This window comes from Podarcis raffonei, chromosome 7 (genome assembly GCF_027172205.1).
Source record: "Podarcis raffonei isolate rPodRaf1 chromosome 7, rPodRaf1.pri, whole genome shotgun sequence".
Taxonomy (NCBI): domain Eukaryota; kingdom Metazoa; phylum Chordata; class Lepidosauria; order Squamata; family Lacertidae; genus Podarcis; species Podarcis raffonei.
Window position 1 is genome coordinate 91,702,198 of NC_070608.1, and position 19,197 is coordinate 91,721,394.

The following is a 19,197-nucleotide window of genomic DNA, read 5'->3' on the forward strand; positions in this document are numbered from 1 at the left end:
GAGCCCTGAGGCACCCCTCAAGTCCAGGGATCTGAACACTCACCTCCCCCAACAGTACTTTATGGACATGGCCGAGGAGGAATGAGTGGGTTCACTGCATAGCAGTGCCCCAAACTTCCAGACCTCCTAGAAGATCCAGGAGGATACCATGGTCAGTATCAAAAGCTGCTGAGAGATCCAGCAGAACTAGGAAACTGCTTTCATCTCTGGCCCTGGCCCTGTCCCACTGGAAGTCATCAGCCAGTGCAACCAGGGCGGTTTCAGTCCCATGATGTGTTCATTGCAAGTGGTCCAAATGGTCCACATCCTCCAAGCGTGCCTGGAGTTCTGCGACCACCCGCTCAATCACCTTGTCCACAAATGGAAGATTTGAGATAGTGCGATAAGAGAAACCTGGTCGACAAGCAGCAGCAAGAACAGAGCCAGCTACCATGTCCAACCAGGTCAATTCCTCCATACGCAATCAGTGGCACTGGTCTTATGAACCATTAACCTGGCATTGCACAGCACTACTTTAAGGGCATGTGGGACACCCTTGTTGATACTCTTCTTCCAGCTGTGCATTTTCTTCTGGAATCTGTTCTAAGAATCTCATCAAATAGTCTTTGAAACTTGCTGAGACCATCTATTGTGGGAGCTTACTTAAAGGTAATGCACTTGGTTGCTTTCATGTCAACTTGAAGAATTAATGAACTTGATGCTCTTTGGTTAGAAAGGAGCTGCATCTTCCACTTAATATACTGATGATGGGGACTGATCAATCCTCCATTCTTGAAAATGAGCATGCAATTCCACTCCAAAAGGCTTTAGCAGGATCCATGCTAAATTCCTGGATGATCCATTTTCTGCCAAGGATCATCATTGACATTCATGTTTGACATAACAAAATAAAAAATAAAAAAATTCCTTCCGGTAGCACCTTAGAGACCAACTAAGTTTGTTATTGGTATGAGCTTTTGTGTGCATGCACACGAATCTGAATAGTATCTGAAGAAGTGTGCATGCACATGAAAGCTCATACCAATAACAAACTTGGTCTCTAAGGTGCTACTGAAAGGAATTTTCCCCCCCCAACTACGGCAGACCAACACGGCTACCTACCTTTAACTAAATGTTTGACATAGTTCACATGGGCCCTTGTTCAGAGGGAAGGAGTTGGGAAAGTCTTGGGAAGCAATCAGGATACAACAGTGGGATATTCACATAAACTAAAATACTGGTGTTTTTTTTAAAGGCATGACTGGTACCAAACAGAATCTCATGTAATTGTAACTATTATGATCAAAAACGCAAAGAAGGATGATGTAAACATACAGTTTTCAGAAAAAGAGGTAAGATATGCATAAAATTCAAACTGAAATCAAGGCACCCTTAGGTTATAAATGTAGTTCGTTTCAAAGTCATTTCTTTGAGTTCAGTGTAACTTCCAAGAGAGTGTGTGCTTATTGCAGCCCAAGATAAAATCAGCAGCTTTATGCTTGGATGGGGAAAAGTGAGACTTTGGGAAATGTTGGTGCAGGTATTATCTAATATTTATATTCTCTGTATTGTTCTGTCGTGCTGTTCACTAAATCCTAACTTTAATTATTGGGACCCCAGGTTTGGTTAATTATATTGCAAGTATTCTTGTTTTATCATTTACATATTTTAGACAATAGAATCAAAAATTCAGTGAATTGCTGCTTTATATTCACACATCTTGCTGGGTATGGAAATGTGTGACGTATAAAGCAAAAGAAGAAGCTGTGTGTCTTTTGTCCATTTAATTATTTATGGCTTTTGGTAACTTTCAACAGTTAATGCAATTCTTTACCTAAAGAATGCACATCAAACTGACACAACAGGCTTTCTGAGTACCTACTTGATGACTAAGAACATTAATCTTCTGTTTATGTTCTAGCACACTTTGAATTATCTGTTGAATAATTCAATATAAATTGCTGTTTGAAATTCCTCTTTTATACTTGACACAGATTAGATGTTCCCAATGAAAGGTCTTTGCCTTCATTTCTTGGGAAATGACAGAAACACTAGGAGGCCTTTTCCTTGTGTTTACTACTGATTATGTTTCGTATTATTAACAGCTAGATGTATTCGTGAGGCTTTCGTCAGAGGAAGACTACAACTTAAAGCTTCATTTTCTTCATTCCATAGTTCCAGAACAAAGTACATTCAAAGTTCTTTCAACCAAGGTAATCTTTTAAAGAAGAAATTATTTTGTTAGATACTTGTCGCCAGGGTGGATTAGATTTAAATTACATGACGATTTAAATCAATAGTAATACTTGATTTAAATCATATTTTTAACAGAAAGACTCATTCTTGCTGGTATAATCTTAATATTTACAACCAGATGAAGGTTTCATTTTTGGAATAATAACTTTTTAGAGTAGTTTTTACAGTTATATAAAAAATAGCTGATTCAGTTATACTATTAGAAATACGTAGACCAATAATTATGAAATTATTGTGAGGTTTAATAAGTTAACTGTTTATATTTGGACAACTTTTCTGCTGTACTTTATTGGAAGGAGAAAAATAAATAATCATTTCCTTAATAACAATTTAAACAATTTATTTAACTAAAACAATAACGTTATAGCATATGTATCCATGTTTGTTAACTGATGTGGTTAGAGACTTTCTTGTTTGGATGATGTCAGGCGAGCCCTGGGAAGAAGAGCCTGGAACCAGTGAACTCTTATTAGTTGACTGGCAAGCACTTCAAGGTCTCGCCAAGTTACTATTTCCACCACCCCCACCACCCCCTTTGGGATTTGCTTCTACGTTCAGGTGCCTATTCTGTACAGTTAAGTGTTAGTGCAGTTGTTGGAACCCAGTGGGATTGGGAAGAGGTTGCCAGCCCTGAAGTGCCTTCCGCACTTGCCTCAAGTCTGAATTGCACAGATATGCAACTGACTTACACAATTATTACACAAAGATTCCAAGACCTGTGGAGTATTCTGCTTACAAGGTTGCACTTCCATCTTTACTGCTTCACACTTACCGTATTTTTCGCCCCATAGGACGCACCGCCCTATAGGACGCACCTAGTTTTTTTAGGGGGGAAATAAAAAAAAAATTATTTCCCCCCCCCCAGGCAGGGACTGTTCCATAACCAGTTCTAAGTGTAGCTTCTTGTCCCACATAGAGATTTCTCAGGAGAATCATAGAATCATAGAGTTGGAAGAGACCACAAGGACCATCGAGTCCAACCCCCTGCCAAGCAGGAAACACCATCAGAGCACTCCTGACATATGGTTGTCAAGCCTCTGCTTAAAGACCTCCAAAGAAGGAGACTCCACCACACTCCTTGGCAGCAAATTCCACTGTCAAACAGCTCTTACTGTCAGGAAGTTCTTCCTAATGTTTAATAGTCATTAATGTCTAATTCTCATTTAATAATGAGAAATAGCTTACTTTTGAGTAAATATGCATAGGATGGTGCAGCTTTAATAAAATCAGTTTGTTTTCAGCTAAAACTTGGCAATTCAGAATGGTGGGTCAATTTCTGTACTAAATATGCAGTTATTGTAGAATGCATTCTCCCCTGCTGATATCTGAACTAATCAGTTATGTCAAACGATATAGAGGTTAGCATTAATCTTTTTTTAGGGCGAAACAGTGAGATTCAGAGTCCCCAACACAATGAGTTGCTGAATCCTGTTTTATGACAGCATCTTATGACAGATTTCTTTAAGATTAGTTGACTACTTAAAAACAAGAAAAAGAAATGATGTTTCATTATTCAGATCTTGCAGGTAGAAATTGGTGGCTGCCTTGTGGATCCTGGATAAAGTCATGAACGCAACCTAGGATTGGAGGAAGGCACAGAGGTTAAGCCATTGGTACCAGTTTTCAAAGAATGGTTTATTTCACTTATTCAAGAGCTCTCAATCATACAACCTATTCACACATGTTCTGCAGGGAAATAGCTACTAAAGATAGTTGCTCTGTCTAATTAGAAAGCCAGCCTAGTAGCTCAAAGGGTGCTGGCCAAAACCTCATGCTGCTCCTTCAGCCCAAAGTTCTTACATTTTTCTTATTAAGCACAATCTTCCTTGCAAATATTCATTGAATTACACAGCCTTAAACTGGCAGGTTATGCTTAAAATTCTACAAGGAAGGCTCAAGCAGTATGTGGACCGAGAACTCCCAGAAGTACAAGCTGGATTTAGAAGAGGCAGAGGAACCAGAGACCAAATTGCTAACATGCACTGGATTATGGAGAAAGCTAGAGAGTTCCAGAAAGACATCTACTTCTGCTTCATTGACTGTGCAAAAGCCTTTGACGGTGTCGACCACAGCAAACTATGGCAAGTTCTTAAAGAAATGGGAGTGCCTGATCACCTCACCTGTCTCCTGAGAAATCTCTATGTGGGACAAAAAGCTACAGTTAGAACTGGATATGGAACAACTGATTGGTTCAAAATTGGGAAAGGAGTACGGCAAGGCTGTATTTTGTCTCCCTGCTTATTTAACTTATATGCAGAATTCATCATGCGAAAGGCTGGGCTGGATGAATCCCAAGCTGGAATTAAGATTGCCGGAAGAAATATCAACAACCTCAGATATGCAGATGACACACCCTTGATGGCAGAAAGTGAGGAGGAATCAAAGAACCTTTTAATGAGGGTGAAAGAGGAGAGTGCAAAATATGGTCTGAAGCTCAACATCAAAAAACGAAGATCATGGCCACTGTTCCCATCACCTCCTGGCAAATAGAAGGGGAAGAAATGGAGGCAGTGAGAGATTTTACTTTCTTGGGCCCCATGATCACTGCAGATGGTGACAGCAGCCACGAAATTAAAAGATGCCTGCTCCTTGGGAGAAAGGCAATGGCAAACCTAGACAGCATCTTAAAAAGTAGAGACATCACCTTGCCAACAAAGGTCCGTATAGTAAAAGCTATGGGTTTTCCCAGTAGTGATGCATGGAAGTGAGAGCTGGACCATAAAGAAGGCTGATCGCCGAAGAATGGATGCTTTTGAATTATGGTGCTGGAGAAGACTCTTGAGAGTCCCATGGACTGCAAGAAGATCAAACCTCTCCATTCTTAAGGAAATCAGCGCTGATTACTCACTGGAAGGACAGATCGTGAAGCTGAGGCTCCAATACTTTGGCCACCTCATGAGAAGAGAAGACTCCTAGGAAAAGACCCTGGTGTTGGGAAAGATGGAGGGCACAAGGAGAAGGGGAAGACAGAGGACGAAATGGTTGGATAGTGTCTTCGAAGCTACCAGCATGAGTTTGACCAAACTGCGGGAGGCAGTGGAAGACAGGAGTGCCTGGTGTGCTCTGGTCCATGGGGTCACGAAGAGTCGGTCACGACTAAACGACTAAACAACAACAAACTGGCAGGTTCACTGCACTCAGATTATAAAGCCTTTCCTTGCCTTTGGACTAACAAGAGTGCCTCTAAGCAAATGGGCACAACTATCCTAAAATGTGACATTATTTTAAAATCTGTTATTTTAAGTCCTGTCTATTTAGGATAGCCCTGAATAACCATTTTCCTTTGGTAATCTTGCATAGACCTTACATTCATATAAAATACACCATCCATGCTATTTTGAATTATTATGTTACAAATAGCGATATTAAAAATAAACATGAATACATTCACAAACTTTTCAGACTTTGTGAAATAATATCTGACTTAATATGATGCATGACAATACTAGCTTGAGCTCTATGGCTGTGTAATAAGGCAAAAGTAAGAAGTAAGACCAACAACCCCTAGCTCCTAGCAGGAACAATCCTGTTCAGGGCTCCATCCCATCAGTTTTCCTGCAGGATACTATGACAGGAAACTCAGCTGTGCAGTTGATCCATCAGTTGAATTGCTGCCCATCGGATTTCTGTGCCACTGAAACAATTGTGCTGCCGGTGACAGAGCTGGATTAAGGAACTCTCACAAACTGCAAACGGGGAATGCAACTCTATCCAGAACTGGTTGAACACCAGCTCTCATACACTAGGAATGATGTTACTTGTGCAACCTGTGTCTTGTTGGAGTTGAGCTTCAGTTTTATGGTCTTCATGGTACTGCATTACTCCCCTCCCCCCCCCCCGCTTGCCCCCCATAAGGCAGAGAGCTTTAAACTGTTTTTGAGCCGGGTCTGCTTGGGTTACCTGGTGCAAAAGGAGCTTTTAAGTGCTCTGTTTGTTTGATGGGCAAGGCCTGCTTGGCTCTGGGAGTGATGGGGATGCTGTCACCGGCTAGATGTTGGGTGGCTCCAAGGGTTTCAGTATACAGTACACAGTTTTCATTTATGCATAAGATGTGGGATTACCAGGCGCTCATGTGCATGTGGGAGGGGGAAGAGAAGAATAGGATTCATTTACAATGCAGTAGGAGCTCTGCTGTTCTTTGATAAAGGGTTTGGCGAACACCCTGGTCTGCTTACTGTGATTGTTGTTTGGGGTAGAAATGTGAAGACTTGGCATAGCACAGGTCATGGAAAAAATATGCAAGATGTACTTTAAATACATGGTGCATTACCAATGAATGCAACTAATTCAATTTGCACCAAGATGTCTCACAAATAGCATATTTGTGGTGTAGTGGTGTAGAGAGCCAGTGTGGTATAGTGGTTAAGAGCGGTAGATTCGTAATCTGGGGAACCGGGTTCGCATCTCCGGTCCTCCACATGCAGCTGCTGGGTGACCTTGGGCCAGTCACACTTCTCTGAAGTCTCTCAGCCTCACTCACCTCACAGAGTGTTTGTTGTGGGGGAGGAAGGGAAAGGAGAATGTTAGCTGCTTTGAGACTCCTTCGGGTAGTGATAAAGCAGGATATCAAATCCAAACTCTTCTTCTTCTATTTTGCATACATTCATACACGAATATAGCATAGCTAAATTTGCCAAATGCAGCTGTGTTAGATCATGTTTGTCAATTCACTGAATTTGGTTTTGAAGTTCTGGAAATTTGCTCACAGATCTTTAAAACTCACAGTTACTGGTTTCTTCTGGAACCTCAGTAGTTATGTGAAATTGTAACTTTCACTAGAGGGTGCTAAAATATTGTTTCAGGCTCATTGGGTTCAGTTTTTAATAGTGGCTTGGGTGGGGGAGGGAAGCAATGAATAAATACCTTGGCTTGGCTTACTACTTCATTTTAAACCATTAACTTTCCACCATTATTATTGTTCATAGTTTATACTCTAATGCATATTTCAAGAGTATTCTAATCTAGGAATAGGAATTCAATACCTCTTTTACTTCTAAAAGTGTTGCAAACACATTTAAAAAGGAATGAATGCAGCCTTAAATAAGCACTGGAAGTTTAGAAAGATTCAAACAGCTATTTCAGGAGTTTTGACTTAAGACTTAAAGAGCAGTGCTAACCATGGCTACTCAGAAGTAAATCCTTTTGAATTCAGTGGGGCTTACTCCCAGGTAAGTGGGATTAGGCTTGCACCCTAAACAGTTGCGTAACCTTTTTTAGATTTCTCAGCAGCTTTTAGTATTGTTGACCATGATATCTGGATAGGTTGTCTTGAGTGGGATGTTGGGAGGCCCTACTTTGTGGTGGTTTTGCTCCTTAGACTGTGAGCTCCAGAAGGTGGTGCTGGGGGATTATTGCTCTGGCAGCAGTTAATGCCTTTTGGTTCTGCAAGGGGCAGTTTTATCCCGGGGTGCGCTTTCCCTACAATTGATGGATTTCTCTCTCACTCTCTCTGGTGTCATAAAGATATAAAAATTACTCTCTTTGGTCTGCTTAAATTAGTATATTAAACAATGTAAGGTAAGTTAGCACTATTTAGTTAACATACCTTAAAATATTGAAAAGTATGAAATATAGATAATTTTCAAGTAAAATTTTACATCTGTTTAACAGTAAGGGCAACTTTTGAGGGTGAAATCCTGTGATGGGGGGGTTGGGGTGTCCCCTGGACTGTGGGGTGTTGCTGATCCGCGTTTCGGCTTACGGTAGATCTGTCCTTAACATTGTGTTTTCCTGTTGTAGCCGTTGACAGCTCTGCTGTTCTCACCACTCCAGCAGTAGCAACAAAAGGGATTATGTGTGGATTCACTGAATCCAAAGTTTGATCAGAGTGACTATAAATATTAAATAAATAAATCAGATATCACACTGCAGCCAAGTTAGGTTTCCTTAATCATAGTTTGTTGGAATTGAGCTGGTAGCAGCACACCATAGTAGTGAGATGCAGACACACACAACCTCACTGCCTTAATTTTTCTCTTAGATGACTTCCACCCCCACCCCACCCCCGTTGGGACTAAAACTGTGGAAAACACTAGCCTTAGTCTTACTTGGAAGCTAGAACAGGTGTGTACTTGATAGTTTGGAATCCCCTGGTTTAGGGTTAGGGTCAAACAGAAACTAAAATAAATATGTAACGAGGAGAACTAGATAAAATATTTGTATAGTAATATACATGTTTTTGTATTGTGATTTTGTGTTGTGAGACACCCTGAGGTCTGTGGGTATAGGGTGGTATACAATTGTTGTTGTTCTTAATGTACATACATATACTTATTTTCCCCTAAGAAATAGCATTTTTGTAAAAGTAGAAGCCTATTTTAAATTATTTCTGTTTAGTTCAATGTTTAAAGTAGGAGTTTTGATTCATGACAGGATATTCAAACAGCTTGCTATAAGATGACTCTAGGGTGAGCATTTACAAAGGTGCCGTTGTTCTTAGGGCTACAGGGATCCCTGGGTTATCCTGGGTTTGAATAGAGCTGAGATTACTCTGCCAAAATGAGTAAGTTTATGCATAAAATTGAACAAGCTGGACTTCAAGTCATATGGCAGACTGCTAACACTGATCTTGGAAGTAAATTATATGTTTGTAATTGTAAAATGAGTGCTGTGATATTTAGTGTGAAACTTAAAATACTCTTTTAACAGGTGTGGGTAGAGATCATGATGATATCTCTTCTTTGGCTGATTATGAAACTGCATAATATAAAATTATCCCAAAACAAGAGGGATGAAACCAATATTCTGTATAACTTTAGAATGTATAGTATGTTTAAAAGTCCATGCCTCTCTGCTGAATCATAGTCTGTCCCATTTGTTTTAAATGATATGCAGGGTTTTGTTTTGTTTTTACATGTGCATAATCATTATTTAATTGTGTTGCTTGATTTGTCAAGTGTGCCTTTTTTTAGTCAGTCAAAATATGTTTAATCAGTGGAGATTAGTCCATAATTTCTACAAGTAAAATTTCAAGCACATTTTTATAAAGTTTACCCAAAAATCTCAAAGTCACATTCTTTCATGTCCTCCACATACTCATTTCTTTCCTTCAGCTTAGAGAGACTCCTGGGGATTTTCCTGCCAACCAGCTACCTGCACCACTCAACCAAACCTAATCCAAAAGTACTGTTGTCGCCAGGAGGTCCCTCCCAGACAGAAAAACCATGTGATAAATTATATTACACTAGAACGGCAGACTTCTTTACCTTAGTGTTGCAGATTCTCCCTCCATCCTGTTTGTAGGTCTGCTGATATTGTAGACCTTTCAGAATCCTACAACTGTTCTGAGCATGTTCAGAGTGCTTCCTTGCAAGCCACACTAACTTAGAGCTTGTAGCATGTTCTAAGCAGCTTTGTCTTTTTTTCTTTTGCTTATTATTTATTTTGTGACCTTGCTAGAAAGAGGGTGCATTAGGGGCCACAGTGTGAGTCCCTTTCTAGAATGTTTTTTTTAAAAAAATTAATTAAATCATTTTGCATTTGTTTAGGAGGAGAAATTGCCGGTGGCTTGTGTGTGAGTTGCAGCAGCTTTTGTTGCCTGCCTTGCGCAGGTGGGTTGGGTTGGGCCAACAAACATGTGCTAGAGATTAAGAGAGTTGTTAGTGTCTCCTTGCTCTGGCTTCCCATGGGATTCATAAAGACAGGTGCGCTGGTAGTGAGTGATTGACTTGAGCACAAAGGAGAGAGTTGAGATTGAGGGACAAGGGTCCAGAGCACAAGTAGTCGCCTTGACTGATCCAAGCAGCTTGTTTACATCCTCAAGCCTTATTAACTGAAATTCATCCAATATAATGGGACTAGACTGTGCTCTGGACCCCCCTTGAGATTCATCTGCTATAACAGCCAAGTCAGGATCCTGGTGTATGCAAGCAATTCTATCCTTAAAATGCTTTGCAAACAACTCATAGCTACCGTTGGTTTCAGCACTTCCTGGAAGAGCTCTGCTGGACGACCTACTGAGGCTGCAATGGAGGCAGCCAAGTAGGCCTTCTTTCCTGCCTTCACTGCCACTAGATGGGCTCTATGGTGAGCCCTCACCAGTATTTGGTTGATAGAGCTTAATTTCTAAGTAAGAGGTAAGTAAGCCAGTCTTCTGAAAAGGATACTTGGAAGCTCTTTCCCTGTCCATAAATGTGAAGAAAATGATTTATTTATAGCAAGGAGACAGTGGCACTGGCACATGTGGCATATGATACATTTTTCTAAATGAGTTCTGTACATGTCCTGTTGTGAAGAGAACTACAAGGTAAAAAACTACAGCCCCACCAAGTCCAAATGTCACCAGTTGCCACTGTGCTTAGCAGACTGAGAAGGTGATTCAGCCATAAGTATAAAAGTAATGCTCAAGCACACTTCCTAGGATTTGTTTTTCAAAACCTTATTTTCACACATCATCCTAATTACTATGGCTCTTCCCAGGCAACAGCTGCTTTTTTTTGTTGCTCATTGTTCTGCAGAGCTATAGAAAGGTACAGGCTGAATTCAAAGAGCACAGCTTCAAGTGAACAAACACATACCAGGATTTGTGGCTTATTTTGCCTAAGCAGACCACAATCTAGTCTAGGTTTGTTTTTCGGCTTACTGATAATTGTTTAGAGCAAAACAAGCCACAGTTCCTGGTTCAGCTGTAACACACAGCTAGGGCTTGTGGTTGGTTTTTGGATGCGGGGGGCAAAGTGGCTCTCATCAGCACATCCACAATAAACCATTTACTATGATAAGCAAATTGAGCTAGTTTGTAAATTAGCTTAATTGTACGTTTAACTGATATGACAGTTAACATTTTTCTTTTTTAAAAAAATTACACCAGAAAAAAACTACAGGCCTCATTTAGTGCATTAAAATTTGGGTTTTTGTTGTGTGTTCTGTAGATTGAAATAAAAATGAAGAAACCAGAAGCTGTACGATGGGAGAAATTGGAAGGCCATGGAGGCTCTCCTAAACTAAAACAATTTGCGCCTGGTTAGTATGTTCATGTTCAGTTCTACAAATTGTACTTTTGCTCTTATCTACACACTATTGCACTCTTTTGTTTGAGACAATCACTTATTGGATTATAGGTCTGTTCTTGGATGCCATCATTATCCATTATTAAACAACAAATTATAGTCCTGCTACTCAAAGATCACTTGTTGTAATGTAGCAGAGAGAAGAGAATCAATCTACTTTGGTCAGGATGCAAACTTTTTTTCCTATTTATTATTTTATTTTAGTTATCAGATTTTTAGTGTTCCTTTCACCATTGGTCCCAAAGTGGTTTCCAGCCATAAAGAGTAAAACTAGATACAATTTAAGATCCAAACAATGTAACCTTAAATGGACAGGACAGGCAAAACGGGTCCTCCTGGGAGAACTGGCTGGTCTTTGTTCAATATTTTATTAATTTTCAATTACAAAAATCCAATAAATGCCATATTTTATCAATACCAAATAGCAATATCAATTCAAATACAAATCAATTACATAGCCAATTATAAAATTTGTGTGGCTTCCGACATGCTGTACTTCAAGGTCTACTGATTCTCTTTAATTCTGCCTCCAGACTATTGCTCAAACCATATACAATCCACTCTTGATAAAATCCCTTATACCACAGCTACAATAATTGACGTCAGTTCCTATTAACACATATAGTAATTTGTAAATTTGCAAGTTCTCCTTCTTCCTGTGTGAGGTTTTAATTTTCATCAATTGTTCCTTTATTTATCAAATATTATGTCCATATTAGTTATTCCTGATCTCCTTTGTGCCTTACGGCTCTGTTGACTCAGAGTTATTCTGGAGGGATCTTTCTCTTTTGTTCTCAACTCTTCTGATTTCACGGAGCAATGGATCCAAACTACAAGAAAGAAGATTCCACCTAAACATTAGGAAGAACTTCCTGACAGTAAGAGCTGTTTGACAGTGGAATTTGCTGCCAAGGAGTGTGGTGGAGTCTCCTTCTTTGGAGGTCTTTAAGCAGAGGCTTGACAACCATATGTCAGGAGTGCTCTGATGGTGTTTCCTGCTTGGCAGGGGGTTGGACTCGATGGCCCTTGTGGTCTCTTCCAACTCTATGATTCTATGATTGTAGCTGTAAAATTCCATACTTCCGATTTCAAGCAGGGAGTTGCCTAATGTCCTGCCAGAGCCCCGGCAAGCCTCCAAGTTCTCCCCTCCACGTCCAAACGAAGCAATTAATTATAAGTACTTATAGAAGAATGATCTGGTGTCCCACTAGAACCCCAGGAAGTCTTCAAAGTCCAGTCCCTCCTCCCCTCAATCAGGGGGCAAGTAAAAAATTAACTCCGCAGAGGCTCCAAGCCCTTTTTATAATTATTCCAAACTTTAATATTTTCCTCACACAGTCCCGTTTGTCATTATATTCCATATCTATACTCCCATTTTCTTTCCTCTTCACTTGCTGTGAAGAACAAAAAAAAAGGCATTCTTGGGGGGAAGGGTGTTTGCCGAGTCATTTATGTAACAGGATTTATAATGAAGTGATTGGCTTCCCTCCCCAACACATACTGTCTTTTAGCTCGCTTGAAGTCATCTTTCCAATTCAAATCTGTACGACCTTGTAGCTATTTCGATTCGGCTGTCCTTAATCTTGTCCCATCATTGCCAGCACGCATCTGTGCATTAATCCTAATTAATCTCTTAATGAACAGAAGAATCACTGCTCTTAATTGTGGCATTGGAGGGTTACTGAGAGGCAAAGTACTTTTCCACTCAGTGTCTCCCTGCTTCCCACATCCATGTCTGAGCGAAAGTCAGGTACCTAGACGATCTGCGAGTGAAGCTCTTTCCCCCAGATCCTGGGGGGAGTTTACAAAGATAATTACCCTCTATCATCTTTGTTTATTGCTTCGCCAATGATCTCCTGTGGTCGTGGGATTTGCACGATTAAGGAAACCAGAAGCTGAGAACTGGCTGGTCTTGACTAGATGATAAAAGGCCAGTAACAAACAGCATTGCTACCCACTTCCTTAGAAGGGAAGAATTCCCAAGTCAGGGCACAGTCACAGAGACAATCCTGTCCAGCATTGCAAGCAATACTTGCCAGTGGCCCTGTGACCAACCACCCTCTCCACAAGTGGATCTCAAGGCTTGTACTGGCTGAAACAGGAAGATTCACCACCAAGTGTCCAGGTTGTTGTTGTTTAGTCGTTTAGTCGTGTCCGACTCTTCGTGACCCCATGGACAAGAAGTCTTTATATGCCAGCATCAACATATTGAATTGGGCCTGGTATCATATAGGGAGCCAGAACAGATCTGGTGACACGTGGCTTCCCATGGGAGCACCTGCCCAAACTCTAGCAGTAACATTCTGTACTAGTTGCAGTTTCCTGACCATCTTCAAGGGTAGCCCCATGTAGGTGTCTTGAATTGATTCCTGGCTTGTAAGCTTCTTCTCTTTCCTCTTTCCTCTCTTGAGAAGAGAAGAGCTTGAGATAGTTTTTGCTTGATGTGTCATAATTGATGTTTAACTTGTAAAAGCAGTTTTTAAAATTTGATTTTCAAAATTATAAACATACAACAGAAAACAATTCAAAATCCAAATATCGAGATTACTCTGAATCTCATGACTTCCCCCCATCCCTTCCCTGGGTCCTAATGATAATATTTATAACTGCATATCAATATTATCCAAATTTTTATCCTTCTAAATTATCCATACTTTCTGTTACTTTACAAGTGTGGTTAAAATCCTGCTAATGTTTTAATGTTGCAGTGGTCTCTTAAATAAATTATAAACTTTTCCTATTCTTTTTTAAATTTCTTATCTTCTTGGTTTCTGAGCTTCCCAGTTAATTTTTTCATTTCGGCATAGTCCATCAACTTGGTTTGCCATTCTTCTCTGGTCAGGGTTGTCTCTTCCTTCCATCTCTGGGCTAATAGTATCTGTGTGGCTGTTGTTGCATACATAAACATTATTTTCTGGTCCTTTGGTATCTCCTAATAGGAGAGCTTCTGGTTTTTTAACAAAAGTTATTTTAAACATTTTTTCCATTTCATTATATAGCATCTCCCATAAATTTTTCGTTACTTTACACGTCCACAACATATGATAAAAGGTACCTTCTTTTTCTTTACATTTCCAGCAAGTAATTGTGCTTGTTCTGTACATTTTTGCTAACTTAAATACCACCTGTACATCATTTTTATGTAATTTTCTTTCAGTGAACAACATGCCATGAATTTCAAATCTGTTTTCCATAGCCTCTACCAGGCTATATTATTTTCTAAAACATCTTTTTGAAATCTTGATAACTTTTATCTGTCTTTAAAATATCATTTAATTGATGATACTGTAACCAGTCTGTTACCAGTTCTCTTATCTCTTCAGAGTCTTTTAATTTTACCTGTTTTTCTACTTCGGTTAACAGCTCTATATATGTTCAATTTTCTTCAAAGATATTGCTTCTAATAGGGAGAGCCACCACAGTGTTTTTTGTTCTAATGTCTTTATATTTCTCCTATACCCTAAAAATGGATTTTCTTATTATGTGATTCTTTCATACCATAAGTATGCATGCCATGCAAATCTGTTATCATGTCCTTCTAAATCTAAAATGTCTCAATTTTTCAAAATTATCTATTCCCAGATCCAGCAAATGCAGGATGCCTCATAATATAATTTCGTCATTTCTTATGTGAATGCTCCTTTTAGTTATTGGAAAGGGGGGAAGGTTCCTCTGAAGGAAGATTACAACATTTGGGGTTTTTGGTTTAGAGAAAAGGAAAGTAAGAGGAGGCATGCTAAGCATATTTAAAATGTGCATGGCATGGAGAAAGTGGGTGGGGGGAGCTTTTTCACCCTCATAACACGGCAACCTGTGGGCATCCAATGAAACTGAATGTTGGAAAAACCAGGACAAGCAAAAGAAAAGACTTGTTCACACACCACATAGTTAAACTGTGGAATTTGCTTCCACAAGCAGGTAGTCATGGCCACCAACTTGGAAGGCTTCAAAAGAGAATTAGGCAAATTCACAGAGGCTAAGGCTGTCAATGGCTGTCAGCTGTGATGGCCAAGTTTTACCTCCACTGTTGGTAGGCAGTATGTCTCTGGATACCAGCTTCTTGGAATTAAAGGTGAGGAGAGCGATGTTGCACTCAAGGCCTGTTTTCAGGCTCCCCATGGGCCCCTGGTTAGCCTCTGTGAGAACAGGATTCTGCCCTCGATGGGTCTGATCCACAAGGCTGCTCTTATGTTCATGGGGTGGGGAGAGAAGGAGCACAGGTAGAGAATGAAAAAGTAGAACAAAACTTTTCACAGGCTTTTGTGTGTAGAGTGACATTTGTAAGTGAACTGAGTGCTTGGTAGAGCCCAGCATGAATTTGCTGTGGAACAAAAGCTGCCCTCTTTTGTTCCCTCTTCTGCATTGTGTAGCCCATTGTTGGAAGACTGGGAAGGTGTGGATTAGAGGATTGATTGTGTTTGTGGTGTGGGAGAGAGGCCAAATAGATATATATTATTGGGAGGGGTGTGAGAAAGAGAACCCCAATGGATATATGTATGTAGGAGAAAGGTGTGTGGTTTCAGCCCCACTCATCATGGGCATGTAGTTCCTGAGAAGGAGAACTCACAAGGACCCATAGCCTTTGAATTAGAAAAGATTACCTGCCCCTGCTCTGGCTTTTATGGTCCTGTTTGAGTAAGGAATGCGGAGGGAAATACATGCTTCAGTAAACTCAGTTATTTCGAGCTGTTGCCTTCTTTTCAGTCTGTACATGCTAAAGTCCACCACTGTTCATCTGCGATAAGCTGTGATATATTGTTGGGATCAATCTGTTCTCTCCATTTTCAAGTTTCAGATGCAACACACCTTTATCCTTCATCTTCTCATTATACAAGGAATTGGGACAAATTAGTAGTTGAGATCAAAGAAGAAGAGAAGAATGAAAAGTTGGAGGGGGATGCAGCTTTAAATAAACTGTTCCAGCAGATATACTCTGATGGCACAGATGAAGTGAAACGTGCCATGAACAAATCTTTTGTAAGTTAACATGAGATTTTCTGAGTTGTGTTTAATTTATTATGACTGCAAATGTAACATCAATACCCTTTGACAAGGAAGCCTGCCATAGAATTGTAGAGTTGGAAGGGACCCTACCAAGGATCGCATGGTCCAACCTCCTGTGATGCAGATATGGCTGTTTCTGAGAGTTGGAGAACCATGAAATAATAGGAAATTATTTTGCAGGTGGAAGGGTGCATTGAACTTTTTAGTTCAGTGCTTAGTGACTGGGCCACTGTGTCTCCTCCTCGCCTGCAGAACTCAGTCTACTTGATTCTTGGATTATTCCTTTTTTTAAATAATCGACAAATGTGTGTTTTCCTGTTTCAGATGGAGTCTGGTGGGACAGTTTTGAGCACAAACTGGTCTGATGTGGGTAAAAGGAAAGTAGAAGTCAATCCTCCAGATGACATGGAATGGAAAAAATTCTAACTTTTTCATGTGCCGCTTTGTGCTGCCCATATTTGTGTATTTACCATTGTGTGTGGACACAGCATCCTTGAAGCTGAAGCACTGAATGTTCATTTGAAGATTATTCCTGTCATCTTACCTTGATATGCTCTAGGAATACCTTTCTCTGCAGGTCTTAGAGGAATTGAAGTCTCTTACTGCTTCTGTCCTTGAAGGGGTTTTGGGGGGAGATAATACGAACCTATCATTCGTACATTTTCTGCTGGATTGCTCAGTTATGTATTTGGAGAGTTAGCAAGACTTTTAATGGGCCACCTAGGATTATTGCCTTATTAATACACAAAATTCTTTAAATAATTTATTCGCTTTGGTGATTTTGGGGGTAAATACACTTTTCACCTACAGTGTTAAGATTGTTTGCTGTTTAACTCTGCATACAAATAAAACTGTAAATATATAACTTTTCCAAAAATATCTTAGGCTCATTCTTTGTCAAACTAAAATAGTTGCAGAAAGCAAATTTGCATTTTTTGAGTTACGTAGCCTGTGGATAGGCCTCCTCTGTGCTAAAATTAGGATCTTAGTACAGTGGTACCTCAGTTTAAGAACAGTCCGGTTTACGAACTCTGCAAAACCGGAATTGGTGTCCTGGTTTGTGAACTTTACCTTGGTCTAAGAATGGAAGCCAAATGGTGGAAGGGTGGCAGGAGGCCTCATCAGGGAAAGCGCGCCTCGGATTAAGAACGGGTTCAGTTTAAGAACGGACTTCCGGAACGGATTAAGTTTGTAAACTGAGGTACCACTGTACCTCATTCGATTTACAATAAAAGTAACATACATTGCTCTATAGGCATTATACATAGTGTATTTTTATAATATAATAGAAATAAAAAGAATAAGCACGTAACAAGAGGCTAACCACCATATCATAACCACCGTATATGATATCTATCCCGCAAGCCCACACTGCTGTCCTCCCATGCAATCACATGGAACGGCATTGAGTTTCACCTTCCTTCCATCTTGACTTATTACTGTGGGTGAACCAGGGTTCATCTCTTATAATAAAAGTGGGTCAGTTTCACAACAAGCCAAGTTCAGACTATGAGTTATGTTTGATAGGGGAACGGACTCCCTCGGGAGGTGGTGGACTCTCCTTCCTTGGAGGTTTGTAAGCAGAGGCTGCATGGCCATCTGTCTTGGATGCTTTAGCTGAAATTCCTGCATTGCAGAGGGTTGGACTAGATGACCCTTGGGGCCCCTCCAAACTTTACAAAGCATTTTGAAGCTGTTTTGTTACACTAACCAGAGTTTGTTATATCCCATAGCTCAATAATAAGCCAAGGTTCAATGAAAGCAAAACTAAACACTTGCTTTAACGGTCTGCCTCATGGGAATCCTTTGAAGCAAGAGGATGTTCAGATTGTACAGGGTCCAGGGTGGGGGCAGGATAGAAAAATGCACAGTGAGTGTGTTGAAGCCCTTGGGGACAAATGGCACATTGTGTCTTAGGCTCTGGTATCATTCCCTTTCCCAAGATCAAACTTCAGCCCCAAAGGTGTTCTGTTAATTTCCTAGACTGGGAAAGTGAATTGAGAGTCCTGTCCCCCCACTGCTGCCCTCGGACTATGTACAGTTTTGTTTTGTCCCTCTGTTACCTCTGGTCAAACAGGTTTGGCAGTGTTTTGAAACAGAACACACATCTCCAGAACCTGTTTACCACTAGGGAAAGCAGAATGAGTCTATGCATTGTGAACAGAAAAATCTCTTTCAAATCATCTGCAACTGTCTGAGGGGCAGGGACACACACAGGTTGTTGGGGTTTGGGGGGGGATTGTTGCTGTTGATTTTTTGTATATTTTAGATTTTTTTATTTATGTGGAAATCGTTCAGTTTGATTTTGTATTATGTTTTAGTTACTGCTTACAGCTACTTTTGTTATGTTTTGGGGGTTTTTTCATGTTGTAAGCTGCCTTGAGCATGGTTTGAGCATGGAAAGGTGGCCTACAAATAAAATTATGTACATATGTATGGATGGATGTTCTAATTCAGTTGTATCCTTTTTTGAGATCTAGTCAGTTCATTACAAATATAAGTCCAATGAGGCATTAAGCATTTGATTGTCTATAAATAATTGTTGAATAGACATATATGGGGGAGGGGGGGAGGTCATTGAAATTGGAACTACCAGTAGATGAGTTTTCTACTTCTATTAAATGTTTTTCAGCTTTAGGTTTTGCACAAAGCATTGCAATGTTTTCTAAGACTTTGCTTTGAATTGTTCATGTAGAATTAAAATGTAGTGATTGAAAGGAGGCGTATTATTGAGTTTTTAAAAAATATATTTCAGTAAAGATTTGCTGATGTGCACGTAGTTTTTGCATATATGGAGGTATCCACATATCAAAGTGTCAGGGAACTGCCATTGGAGCTAGAGGCGGAGGGAAGGCTCCAGAGGGATGTAGGAGAGGGTCCCAGTAGGGAGAGAGGCAGCCCATCTGCTGGGGAAGGAAATCAGCGTAACACCAGTGGAGAAGGGGGGCAG

General features: G+C 40.2%; 1 protein-coding gene across 1 annotated transcript in view; it reads left to right on the forward strand.

Annotated features, from left to right (window-relative positions):
- SUGT1 (SGT1 homolog, MIS12 kinetochore complex assembly cochaperone) overlaps nt 1-18,770 on the forward strand; it is a 40,156-nt gene extending 21,386 nt beyond the window's left edge. Inside the window, exons 9-13 of the mRNA XM_053397566.1 lie at nt 1,235-1,331; nt 2,085-2,192; nt 11,106-11,196; nt 16,033-16,220; nt 16,572-18,770. Coding sequence (XP_053253541.1) covers nt 1,235-1,331; nt 2,085-2,192; nt 11,106-11,196; nt 16,033-16,220; nt 16,572-16,673 — 586 coding nt within the window. The 3' untranslated portion in view covers nt 16,674-18,770. The remainder of the gene's footprint in view (nt 1-1,234; nt 1,332-2,084; nt 2,193-11,105; nt 11,197-16,032; nt 16,221-16,571) is intronic.
- The last annotated feature ends 427 nt before the right edge of the window (nt 18,771-19,197 follow it).